Here is a 14,206-nt window from a genome sequence, read left to right on the forward strand (position 1 = left end):
CAAAATAAAATTTATAATAGTAATTTTAAAATGTTGTTGGGGAGCATGAAAAAAAAAAGGAAATTATAGCAAATGAGATTCAATGAGCTTATGGCAGAAGAAAAGTCAAAAAATAAATTGAAAAGCAAAAAATAAGTCCAATAGTTGTGAGCTTTCCTTTATTAGTAGTGGTTCTGTGTCATTCTGTCACACATAATCCTTTAGTTCTGTGAATTTGAGAAAAATAGCAAATATTCTTAGAATTTGTTGTATTGGCTTACCAGGTCACCTTGATTTCTCTAGACGTAGGGCATGTTGTGAGCCTCCAAACAAGTGCAAGTTCCACTTAATTTATGAAAATAGAAAACTGTTAAAGATGTTCAAAAGAGGGTAGAATGAGTTTGAGCTCCTTTTTTTTTTTTCATAAATCTGTAAGTTTCTCTGCTCTTACTAGTGAACAGTCTTTTCAAGAATTACAAGCAATATCTGTCTCATCTTTGCCATACCTGGAATACGTAGTAACTAGTTCTGCTCTGGGGAAGGTACTGGAGATAAGATGTGAGGAAAAGGGAGAGCTGACTGTAAGAAATGCAGCTATGCGAAATTAAGTTTGAGCTGGTCGTGGCATCTGGGGGATGTTTCTGTTTCTCTGGGTAATAAGACCCAGCATCTCTCTCCATCATCCTGTGAAATCAAGCTGCATTCCCTTTTTTCCAGTCACGTTCACTTAGTCATCAATAATATAATTGTTTTGGTGGCAAGCATACTGCAGCAGTGATCTGCAGATCTGGGGGAAGTAGGTCTATTGTATATGCAGGTGATCTTATCTATTTACTATTACCATTAGCCAAGATTGTTTCATACGCATCAAGAGGTGTTTCCAAAAGGGCCTGAAGGCTGAAAACAACAGCCTGCAAAAGAAAACAAGCTGTGATATTATTTCAGTGTAACCTAATAGGATGGATCTGTATTATTTCAGGATGTTCTCTGTTATAACTTAGCCTTTCTGAGGCAGTTGGGACCGTAGGGAGTACCACATAGATGTCCATAGGTGAAGCAAACACATTTGTGTGGGCAAACTTTCTAAAGACTGTTGCAAATCAAATACCATTTAAAATATGTATTTAAGCAGCACTTACCCTGTGGTTAGACACATTGTTAACAACCACGTAGCGATGTCTTTTGACTCTGTATTACTGTAAGGCAAATATTAGTTCAGAAATTAAAAATTATTTTCCTCAAACCTTTAAGCTCACGCTGGGTGGACTTTTGCTTATTAAAATTCCAGAGCATATTTAATTGTTTATCCATTGTGTGTAAGTACCTCTTACTAGGATATCCAAGTGCTATGCAAACACTTGGACCAAAACGCTTCCGAAAGCCACAGGTTTTATGTGCTGTGTTTCTTTCAAGCCTTTACTCTGCTAGCTCTATGAAATATAGCAATGGCCTGGAAGTTGGACTTTTAAGACTTCAAAACTGTCAAAGAGCTTGTAATCACATGAACATTTTTGTTGAGTTTCACAACACTTTATCAGTCTTCCATTGACAGTTAAATGGGATTTTCCACTAAATGCCACTGATAATCCTTACATTAAAAAGTCCTGAACTGTAACCTCATCTGTTGAATAAATAGCCTGTACCTGGAAAACATGTCATCTGTTTGATGCAATTAAGCATTTGTTACACTGGCATTTGGTTTAGGATTAGAGGCCCACGTGTGCAGGGTGGTTTTGGTGTTTCTATTCCTAGTTAGTAGAATCGCATTAATAAATTTGTAATTTCATTAACTTCTTATTCATCCACATAGCATTCAAATGCAGCCTAGTTTTGTTTCAATTGTTACACATACAAAACATTTGTAACAATCAAAGAAAACCAAACCAAGATGTATTGGTTAAGAGTTTACCAAAATGAAGTGAATATCAAGATACCTGTTGTGATAGGGTTGTAGTAAATGTGTTCAGACTGCATTTGTGTTAAGATTAAGTAAACCTCTGAACACAAGTTTAACTGCAAGGCCAAATTGGTAAAAACTTGTATTTATGAAGTTTCTTGTTGTGATCATCATATCATATATTTCTGTGTGAATGTATATAAGAGATAGGATGTCTGTAAGGGGAGGGATGATTATCTTCAGTGTGCTAAAAGAACCATATTCCTACTTGTTTCCCATGCTGGCCATTTGCCTTTACACTTTTCCTACACATAAGCCAGTTATCCACCACAGACTGGGCCCTTAAAAGACGGATTAGGCTGCAACCAAGGATGGGATTGGGTCATACCTCAGAGCAACACAAGTACTTGCGGGCTAGCAAGAGCAGCAATTTGTCAGGGAAGAGGAGGCACCAGCATAGGGCTTGTGAAACAACCCTGGAGCTCAGAGAGTTTTTTAACTCCCGGGGTACAGACAGCACAAAGTTCATGAAGTTGTATGTGCAGAGGAAGCTGTGGTCCAGGTTAACAGGCACTTAGTTAAAAGAGCAAAGGTCAGAGAGAGAATATTTTCTTAATATCTTTGGGAAAACCTACTGATTCATTCCTTATAGTAAAGGAGCATTTTCCATTAGCTAGAACAACGTTAAAAAAAACCCAAAACCACCCTACTAAAATTTTCTCCATAAAGCAGACTAGGAAAGCAGGAAAATCTGGAAGAAACAGAGGTCTTCCTTAGGTAAAATTCTATGTGACAGGAAAAGTTTAAAATATCTGGCTTTGCATGAAAATTAATTTTACTTCTCCACATAAAAGGATATAAAGGCTTCACTTTCAGGAAACCTATGGGGCATTTGTGCTAAACAACCTGTGCAAAATGTCTGTATACATGCCTTTGAGTGCACTGTGCAGCTGCAAACACTAGCAGGCACACTACCCTGAATGTACCTGTTGATTTATGGTTTTGGACTTCTATTTTATGACTGAATTTTCTCACTAAGAGAGCATTGAGTTTACCCCTTTACAAAAGTCATTGTCCTAAAAGAATTTTGCAGGTAGAAAGGTATCTGTTGCCCACAAATGGTAGACCTTTTGCAGGACATGCACAAGTTAGAAGCCTGAAATAAATCTAAAGCCTGTCATGGAAACTTTCTACTACGAGAGTCCATTATCTCATTATCTCAGATAAGCACGTGACAACCTGTGACGTGATGACCAGTGGAGAAACCTGCTAATTTATGTACCTCACCGTTCACAGTACATATAGGTCCACAAAAGTTTAGTAACCTGTGGACCTGGAGAGTGGTGCTGTGCAAAACCATAGAGGCCCCTTGATGGTGCAAATAAACCTGCTTTCATGAAAAACTGGTGTGCCATTCCAGCTCGGTGTTGCCTTACACTCCCTGTGCACGCCTGCGGTAGGTTCAGGATTTCTAGGAAGGGTGAGTGAGAATCCTGTCTCCACACTGCACAGATGAGCCGTGTGTGCCTTGTTAAGAGAAGGCTTTGAGATGTCAATTTGACGGCACACGCACTGTGTGTAGGTTGGTGGAGGCTTGTTCTCCTCACCATTTGGAATAGTTTGTACCCACCGAGTATGTCCGTGGTGACTCTGTCTTGTGTGCACCATAAGCCTTAAGTTCTTCCAGCTTCTGGAGAACTTGCTCTACAGCTGCACGTTGTGTGGGAAATGTGACATGAATTTCCAGCTGTACGCCATTTCTGTGCCAACCGCTGTGCAGTAACTCCACCAGTGGGACAGACTCAGGCCCCAACATCCCAAAAAATTCCAAATAATTACCAAATTCTCCAGCCAAAATTTCCAGGTAGAAAAAGAAAATGAATGTAGGAGAACGCACACCAACGTGTCTGACCTGATGAAGGAGCAAAGGTGGCCAGCAGGAAGTCAGCTCAGATGCACTTACCACCACCCAGTGTTAAGATACAGAAATTAGAGGCGTTTCTGTCAGGGATAATGTACTAGAGTCTCTCAGTTTTATTTGCACTGATCTCAGGGGTGAACTTAGAAATAGTGTGCAACGTACTGATATGTCCCAGTTACTCTTATAAGCACACTTAAAAACATGAGTAGTAAATGCATTTTGTAGTAAATGAGGCATTTTATTCACTTGTTGGTCTATTAAAAAATGGGTAACTCATATTTAGCTCTTCATAAAAAGAATTAGTAATAATTTATAAGACACTTATAGATTATTTATAAATATACTCACAGTATAAAATATTCATGTTTTTCCAAGAACTGGGAAAACAAAGTAGGGCTTCTGCAAAGCATGGTAGATTTTTTTAAAATCCCTTTTCACACAGCACAGACATTATGCAGTTTTTCCTTACTTCCATTTCCAAATTCATTCATGTCTTCTAGTTTATTGTTTTAACTTACATATTCATGCAGTATCACTGGGTCGAGGGGAAACTGGGATTGTTTTTCTGTGTTATAACATGAAGGCCTACAAGTTGCCACTGGTTCACATAATGACGAATGTTCAGTTATGTACGTACCTTCCTGGAATCACAATTGCCAGAAAGTCTCTCTCTGGCTCTGTTGATGGCCACAGGGACAACAACACAGTAATGAAGCTTTAGTATGACTGTATCAATCTTTTGTACAATATTGCAGTCTAATTTATAATATGACACCAACAATATCCACAATATCCGACACTGTGAAACACTTAGCAATCTAGTCTACCCTGCAAAAATCTATGCCTATTGAAATGCTCCAAATACAAGTTATTGCTTTCAAAATCAAGATAGTGATAAGCCTCAGAGAACTTATTTTAAGTCCCAGGTCTTTGGTACTATTTCTTCTTCTTTTTGGATGAATCACTATATGAAATGAAAATTAAAACTCTGTTTTGTCTGTATTCTATTAATTAAGTCATGAGAGACTCTCTGTCTTAGCATTTATAGCAGGAATGCTAAGACTTCGGTATGTGAGATGGAGACCTTATTAAATTAGAAATAGTAATATGCAGGTTTGTAAGAGATGTTTCACACATACCTGCTCTTGAATACAAGCTGAATTTTCCTTTGAAAATCTGAGGAAAAAAAACCAAACCTGCTCTCTAGCTTACAAATTATTTTCAATAACATAAAATAAAAATTCTGATACCATTCTTAAGTAGGAACACCTTTGATTTTAGGATCAGACCTTTACCATCTTAAAATATAAGTGTAGTTAACCAAGTGATAAACCTCACAGTGGTAACACAATAGTCAGCATTCCCAGCTGTTCTCAAGTCCACAGATATATTGCTAGACAAGAAGGTCTCTCCATCTTCCAAAAGGAAAAGGAAAAAGATTTGCTGAAACTAAAGGTCATCCCAGAAATTCTGGAAAAAAACCCAATAAACTGAGTAAATTTAAAAATAAATCCTCCATGTAACTATCAGATGGCTGGAAAACACTGTAATTTTTCAGATATTTAAAAATAATTAATTTGAACTTAAAAGAGGATGATTCTTTCTCTACAAAGGATATTCAAAAAGCTCAGTAACATGTCATTTACTGCCTTCTAAGAAACAGAAAATATATTCTGATTTGTGAAAATGAATTGTTCTTTTTCTATGTTTGGAAAACAACACCAGTAATCAATCGTCAATTTCCTGATAATAATAATGCATTGTCCCATCCTGAGAAGGGTCATCTGGAATTTCAGAATGGACAGCATTTCAGTGGAGTATATTACTGCTCCTCGCTTTCCAGTTAATAAAACGTGAAACACACAAATTTGAAGGTTGCATACTTTTAGAGTACTTAGTGAAAACAACAGTGTTGTTGGAGATAGCCTAGCAAGATGAGTGCCACCCTTAGTTTTGCCCAGACCAGGGCAATTTCGTGGTAAATTCTACAAAAAGAATGAAAAGAAAGCTTCTTGCTTGTTGATTTATTGGACTGTCTATTTTAATGCTTGGCACAAAGTTCCCATCTTCTGGATGTGTGCTAGGAGACAGCAAGCCTGGTACTGCAGCCCAGTTTTTCATCAGCATGGTTTTATCTCGGCATTGCCTTGCTTCTGACAATCCCAACTCAAGCAAGAAACTCTTTATAATGGCGATGTCCTCGGCTTTGTAAGGAATGTATTACCTTCAGGTTTAGCATCTCACCTCCCAGCCTGACATTCTCCTTCTTAGTGAAGTGGCTGAAACAAAAGGCTCCCTGTGGATATATCAGTTACTTCCAGCCCCTTCTTTGCTGATTATTGTGTAATGTGCATGCACAAGCTGAAATAGTGTTCTTGCAGAGAATTCCTGACTCTTGCATTTCTAAGGAGATACAGAGATCTAGAAGGAAAAAAAATATTTTAATTACTAGTTTAAGAGAAGCCCATCGTGCTGCCTTTTTCCTAAAGTCAGAGGTTCTGTCTTATTGGCATCATGTGCCAACATTTTTCAAATTGGTCCAGTGTTATAGTAAGACAAGGCAGAGTCAGTTCTCAATTTCATAGATGCAAAATTGTTAGCAAATGCAACATTAATATCTCATCAGGAATAGTCAGTCAATGCCTTCCTACCCACTGAAATTTTTCTACAGACCCTCTGCATTCATTTCCAAATTCCTAATATTTAGTGGCAAAGGTGCATCCAGGATTTTTGGTATCAAACCATGAAAAAGTTTACTTCATTTCTGCTCTGTGTTTTGCCTGAGAGTTATTGTGATGCAGACTTCTCTGGTATAAGTAGCTACACTTCTATTCTGAAACAAATATAATGTCACAAATAATTTAAATGTGATTTGGAACATCATAGAAAACAGAATGTGATAATTCCCACTTTTTTTTTTTTTTCCAAATTTTAAGATACTCAGGCAGACATGACAGTTTTTTCCCATGCCTATGGATTTCCTTTCACACACTGTGGATACCATCACTGCTCAGAAATTAATCATCATTAATCTGGAAAAGCTGATAACATTAGGATTCAGACAACTAGTCTAGAGAGCTTTCCTGAAAGCCATAAGTTGTTATACTCTGAAGAAGTATCAACAAAGTATTATTAACTGATTTTAAAATATTATATCTAATTTCAGAAATGTACTTTCTAATTTTCCCTCTAAAATAAAAAAAAATATATATTTTTTCAAACCAAAATTATTTATCGAGAACAATGACAACTACAAAGAAAAATTCTATTTGCTGATAGTCAGGGATGATTTCTAAAAGGAAAATGAGATGTAGAAATCAAGTTAGTGTTTTAAATCTTCTGTTTCACAAATAAGTCTGCCAGAATAATGGAGAGCTGCATTTCAATCTGGAACTTAATTATACGTGATAAAAGAAAAAGCTCATATGAACCTTAATTTAACTAAAAATTAGAAAGTTTCATTGAAAAGTAGATTTGTAGAGAAATTGTTTTGTTTTACTAGCCTCAAATTAGAAGACTGTTTTCATGCTGGATGTTTCTACAGGATCAGGGAAGAGAAAAAAGGCCACCTTATTAACTGCAATGAAACACAGCTGGAACACTTGCAGAGAACTGTTATATGCCATGCAAATGTTGTGACTATAGCAGTTTAAAATAAAAAAATAAAAAATAAAAAAAAAAAGAAGAATGTAATAGGAATTTCAGATATGCTTTCAAATGGCCAATTCATTGGCCTAAAAATAAAATATAGTTCAGCTGTACAGACTAGCCATCATTATTTATATTACTAGAATTACATAGCTGATCAGTATCCACTAAAATACACTGAGACTGAACAAACTGTCAGCAGACTGAAGAAACCTGCTTTAGGAACAGTTTGCGATACATAAGGTGACTGCATCTATGATTCTTGAGCATCACTCTAAACTCAGAAAGTTTTTCCTTTTTAGTCTTACTAGAGGCTGTGAAGACTTCACTCCTCTGATAGCCAGAAATCTTCTGAACTCCATCTAAAAATATTAATGGCTAATGTGCTGTATGTCATGGGGATATTCAGACATATTGTCTTTCACCCTTCAGTTTGCTAAGGAAGATAGGCCAAACTCATCTTGTCTCATAAGATGGGGTCTTGATTCCCCATATACTCCTTTTGACTTTTCCCTCCATTTGTTCTTTGTGAGCATGGGTGAGCATAGCTACAGGCAGTATTTTGCACAGAATTTCATGAGTGGCTTGCACAATGGCACTGATGTGCCCATATTTCCTACTGAAAATGCTTTTCTGTGTGTATTCCAGGATCATACCTGCCTTCTTCATGGTCTTGCTACACAAAAGACTCAGCTCTCCTGTGATCAGCTGGATCACACCTTTCTCTTTTCTACTATTATTTCCTCCTAATGAGTTCTCACTTTGCAGCAGAACTTATTAATCACCAAGAAAGTGACTTTGCATCTTGCACTGTGAACTTTCTCTATTTCTATTACTCAGTCCTAATGTCACCCAGACCCAATTTGACTCATTACTGAAAATACTTCTTAATATTATCTTATTAGCAGATCTGAGTACCAGTTCTACTTCTTATTTTGAAGTCATTAGTAATAATGATAAGATCAGGGTAAGTTCTAATGATAAGTTCAGGGTAAGAAACTCCATTATTACTACAGTTCCACATACAACTCTACCCATTAATTATATACTTTCAAATCTGTGCACTTATATTCAGCTTTGCTAACAATTTCATATATGATATTATAGCAAATAACTTTACAAAAGACCATCTTTTTATAAGTGTTAGGATCAGGCTTTTAAACACACCTCTGGGGCTTTTTTGATCCATAATGAAATAAAATAGGCCCTACCAGTCAGTTCCCAGAGGAAAATACTATACTGTCAGAGGAAATCTGATATAAGATTTCAGCGAGTTGTGGGCCTCCTACTCAGAATTCATGTTAGATCCACTCTGTGATCAGTCTTTTGAACAAGGAGGACTGAAACAAGAACAGTGAAGAGAAATCCTTATTCAACTACCAAGAACTCACATCTTAAAAAAACTACTTAGGAGAACTAAAAATGCTAGAAGTATTGACTATACAATGTGGTATAAAGAAAAGCTACAAAAGAAGACGACAGTAGTGACAGAAAGTTCAAAAAACTTGGTAACATTACCTTAGCCAGACCACTAGGAATTAAATAATAAAATATCTCCTTCCAATTCTCTATTAAAATTTTAACTAAAGAGAGGCTCTCATCAGCCACCATGTGATTATCCTGGGAATTGTCATAAAGAAAAATAATCCACACCAAGAATTTTATTTTTATTCACCTTCTGATAGCAATTGTCTTAAAAAAAAATAAAAATCTTGTACTAGACGTAACGATAGATAACATTTTTATTGTTACCTAGTAGCAAAGGAAACCCTGGGCAGACTTGTCACATGAGGTTCTCTGTTGCATGCTCAACTGCAGCCAGATATATCATATTACATATGTTGATATGGGAATAAAATCATATTATTTATAAGATTCTCAGGGAAAAAAATTATTGCTAATATCTAGAATACACTTTTAAGGGATGCAATTTTAAGCATGATTAAAATGAATGTTTGCCAAACAAAATTCATCCTTATCTTAATCCCTTAAAGTTAATGGAAGTACCTGTGGGGCAGGTTAACCCATCAGACTTGTAATTCACTCTTCTTAAGCAAAGTTCTTGATTTTCCTTTCTCATTTAACTCCATTTCCCAAAACTGCTTTTCCACTAAGCCCTTTGAAAAGAATTTCACCACCAAAAGAACTTATTGATTAGGTAGAGCAGCAATTCAAGGAAGTCCTTAATATTAATTAAAAAATTAACCAGTGAGACCTGTGCAAATCATCCTGTTTATCACCTTGTTATATTCTATCCTTCTTACTCTCTTTCATTAGCCTGGATTTTATAACTCTGCTTATAGTTTTCTTAACAAAAACAAACACACACCTTGCACTTAAGTTATATAAGAAAAGAGCCACAAATTGACAGTAGATAACAGCCGTAACAAAGCCTGCTGAGAATCTCTCCAGGAAACACAATGTTTGCTTGTAAAGTGGTTCAGGAGGTGCTTACAATATTTTACTGTTGTATATAAGAACCGGGTTTTTTTCTTTTCTAAAGAACAGTTCACTTCATTTTCTGACAGTAATTCAAATCCTTAAAAAATTTTGTGACTATCAAGAATAATTTTGTTTATGAATGTTTCTAGATGGTCTCACCAGATTTAATGTTCCAGTCTCACATGCTTACCTTTGCTTCTGTGGACTGAACTCCTTCTAAATGGGAACCTGAGGCAGTCACATTAAAACTTGTTGTTGTCTGGCCTCATGCAAATTTTCCCAACTCAGCTATTAACATTTAGGGGCACTGTCTTTATTTTTCAGTGAAACATCAAAATTTTTTTGTGCAAAATGCATATAGTTTTTCCTAGGAGAAGCTGGTTTAAAAGGAAAAAGTCTTTCTGTTGACACAAAAAAAAAATGCTAATAGAAAATGTTCAACTAGTTCTATTGCCTGAGTTTTTTTGAATGTCCCTAGTCTCAACTGGTCAAGAAGTGACAACCATAAAATCTTTATCAGTCATGTTGACACCAGCCTGGTGTCAGATTGCCTTCTCTATATCCATAAGACTTTCCTGGCAAAGTCTGTGCTGAAACTTTTGCAGAGGGCTCCCATCTAATTATATCGCAAGTACTGAAAATGAAGATGTCTCTCCTCTGGTTCAGACTACTGCAGCTCTTTCTAGAGCAGTCTCCAGTGTGGGGTCTGCAGATCAAGGAATATGCTGCAAAATTTGGGGAGAATTCAGAGAAAAACCATGAAACCAACTAGAATTGGAAAACAACTATTGCATTGACTTGTAACAGTATATGTTTACTTTATCAAAGTGAAAGTTAATGGACTATCCAGCTATAACCTTAAAAAGTATCTGATACAGCAACAAAAATATAATTGAGGGCATTTTAAAACAGCAAGCAAAGCTACGGGAAAACCCAATGCTTGGAAACTGACACCATGCAAAATCTAAATTACAAGCAAGCTACAAAGTCGTAACTGAACACGTTAGGAAGAATTGTGGTAGCTTCTCTATGTTTTCAAACCAAGATCTTTTAAAAAATTCATGGTCTATTTCAACCATAAATATTGTATTTAAAATGGAAGATAATTCTAGAAAATCCTGTTTTATGCAGTGGGACTGGTGAGATGACTACACTGTTCCCTTCTGCCCTTTAAATCTATGATTTTCTGAATACCATTGTCTCTAACACAACACTGTACTGTCACAATGCAGTAATTTCAGTCTGATTTTTTTTTTCCTGTCTTGTGTTGTTTTGTTTGCTTTGCTGGCTTTGGATTTTCTTCTTCCTTTTCTTTCTTGTTTGGGTTTTTTTGGGTTTGTTTTGGTTTGGTTTGTGGGGTTTGGGTTTTTTTGTTTGTTTGTTTGTTTTACTCCAGGAATTGGTCAAGGGGTTCCAGTAGTGGCCCTCATTGTGGAAGGAGGTCCCAATGTTATCTCCATCGTTCTGGAGTACCTGCGAGACACTCCTCCTGTTCCTGTTGTGATATGCGATGGCAGTGGCCGGGCATCTGACATCCTTGCCTTTGGTCACAAATACTCTGAAGAAGGAGGGTAAGTACTTTCCTAGTGTGTGTTCTTTCTCCATCCACAGGTTCAGTTTGCTAAGATAAAACCCAGGAAATTATTAGGAATATAGTACAAAATCAATACTTTCTTCACATGGCTGTTTTCATCATCAATACAGGTGAAATATTTAAGGTATCCAGAATAAAATAAATAAATAAAGGAGGGAGGGCAGTTAAAGCAACACTAATGAAAGAGTATAAAATAAAACAGAGGTGTATAAACTGTATCATATAGTTACTTGACATGACATGTAACACACTGAGAAGTACAATGTATGGTATCTTGCAGTTGCAGGTCAAGAGATTAAGTCAAAGAGCACAGGGCATTATTTTCACTGGATTAGATATGCTATGACATTATAATATTGTCTACTGCTGTCTTCAGGTTTCATTTAGCCCTACATGTTCATATAAGCTAGTTTTTATTTGCCTTGCCTATTGGGCATGATTCTGCACGCCTGCTTATATTCACACATGACCGTTTGTGCACTGATCTGTGTTGGCACTGTCCCATCTTTCTTTGCAGACTCAAGGTGAGGCAGGGAGAGCGTTTAGCTTTTACTATAGATGATTCAGGTGAAGGTTTTTTTTAATTAGGCTGTAAGCATGCTTTGAAGTTCCAAAGTGCATATTACTACTGAATGCCCAAATCTTTAATATTCTTTGTTCTTTTCTACCCCAAAAAATATATAAACAACCATAGAATCACAGAACAGTTGAGGTTGAAAGGGACCTCTGGAGATCATCTGGTCTAACACCCCCACTCAAGCAGGGACACCTAGAGCCAGTTGCTCAGGACCATGTCCAGATGGCTTTCGAATCTCTCCAAGGATGGAAACTCCACAACCTTTCTGGGCAACCTGTGCACACGTTCAGTACCCGCACAGTAAAAAAAAATATTTCCTGATGTTCAGAGGGAACCTCCTGTGTTTCAGCTTGTGCCCATTGCCTCTGGCCCTGTCACCAGACACCGCTGAAAAGAGTCTGGTTCCATCTTCTTTGCACCCTCCCTTCAGGTATTTATATACATCAATGAGATCCTCTCTGAGCCTTCAGCTCCAGGCTGAACAGTCCCAGCTCCCTCAGCCTTTCTTCATATGTGAGGTGATCCAGTCCTTTCATCATCTTAGTGCACCATCACTGGACAGTCTCCCTTATGTCCATGTCTCTCTTGTAGTGGGGAACCCAGATATGGATACAGGACTCTAAGTGTGTCCTCACCAGTGCTGAGGAGAGAGGAAGGATTACCTGCTTTGGCCTTCTGGCAGCACTCCTCCCAGCGCAGCCCAGAATACCGTTGGCCTTTGTTGTCGCAATGGTACATTGCTGGCTCATGTTCAACTTGCTGTTCACCAGGATCCCCAGGTCTTTTTCTGCCAAGCATCTTTCCTGCTGAGAGGCCCTCAGTATATACTAGTATCTGGGTTTGTTCCTCCCCAGGTGCAGGACTTTACATTTCCCATTGCTGAATTTCATGAGGTTCCTGTCAGCCCATTTCTCCAGCCTGTTAAGGTCCATCTGCCAGAGAGCAGGATGACCTTCTGGCATATCAGCCCTTCCTCCCAGTTTTATATCATCAGCAAACTTGCAGAGGGTACACTCAGCCCCATCTTCGAGATGATTAATGAGGATCTTGAGCAGGACTGGACCCAGGATTGATTCCTGGAATACACAGCTAGTTGCTGGCCTCCAGCTAGAATTCATATCATTGATCACAACCCTCTGGGCCCAGCCATTCAGCCAGTTTTCAATTCACCTCACTGTCTGCTCCTCCAGCCCATACTTCAACAGCTTCTCTATGAGGATCTTATGGGAGACAGTGTCAAAAGCCTTACTGAAGTCTGTGTTGACCGTATCCACTGCTTGCCCCTCATCTACCAAACTGTCATTTTATTACAGAAGGTGATCAGGTTGTCTGACATGACTTCCCCTTAGTGAATCCACAATGACTACTCCTCATCATCTTCCTGTCCTTACATGTGCGTGGGTATGGTTTCCTGGATTAGCTGCTCCATCACTTCCTCAGGGTTCAGGGGGAAGCTGACCAGCCTGCAGTTCCCTGAGTCCTCCTACTTGCTCTTCTTGAGGATAGCAGTGACCATTGCTTTTCTCTAGCCCTCAGGCAATTCTTCCAGTTGTCATGATTGTTCAAAGATTATGGGGTGCCATTGCAATAACATCAGCCAGCTTCCTCAGCATTCATCAGTGCATCCCATTAGGTCCCATTGACTTATGTATGTCCAGTTTGTTTAACTATTCCCTGACCTGTTCAAGTGAGTCCAGAGGAGAGCCACAAAGATGATCAGAGGGCTGGACCACTTCTCCTATGAGGACAGGCTGAGAGAGTTGGGGTTGTTCGGCCTGCAGAAGAGAAGGCTCTGGGGAGACCTTATAGCAGCCTTCCAGTACCTGAAGGGGCCTACAGGAAAGCTGGAGAGGGACTGTTTACAAGGGCATGGAGTGATAGGACAACGAGTAATGGCCTTAAGCTGAAGGAGGGTAGATTTAGATTAGATATTAGGAAGAAATTCTTTAGTGTGAGAGTGGTGAGGCAGTGGAACAGGTTGCCCAGAGAAGCTGTGTATGCCCCCTCCCTGGAAGTGTTCAAGGCCAGGTTGGATGGGGCTTTGGGCAACATGGTCTAGTGGAGGGTGTCCCTGCCCATGGCAGGGGGGTTGGGACTAGATGATCTTTAAGGTCCCTTCCAACCCAGACCATCCTATGGTTCCATTAC

General features: G+C 38.3%; 1 protein-coding gene across 4 annotated transcripts in view; it reads left to right on the plus strand.

The window, feature by feature from the left end:
• The window catches only part of TRPM3 (transient receptor potential cation channel subfamily M member 3), a 429,177-nt gene that overhangs the window by 305,811 nt on the left and 109,160 nt on the right, over positions 1-14,206 (plus strand). For all 4 annotated transcript variants that reach the window (XM_054809132.1, XM_054809133.1, XM_054809134.1 and 1 more), the window contains exon 7: positions 11,284-11,458. In XM_054809132.1, the coding sequence (XP_054665107.1) occupies positions 11,284-11,458 (175 nt within the window). The remainder of the gene's footprint in view (positions 1-11,283; positions 11,459-14,206) is intronic.

The sequence above is a fragment of the Grus americana genome, chromosome Z (genome assembly GCF_028858705.1).
Source record: "Grus americana isolate bGruAme1 chromosome Z, bGruAme1.mat, whole genome shotgun sequence".
NCBI lineage: Eukaryota > Metazoa > Chordata > Aves > Gruiformes > Gruidae > Grus > Grus americana.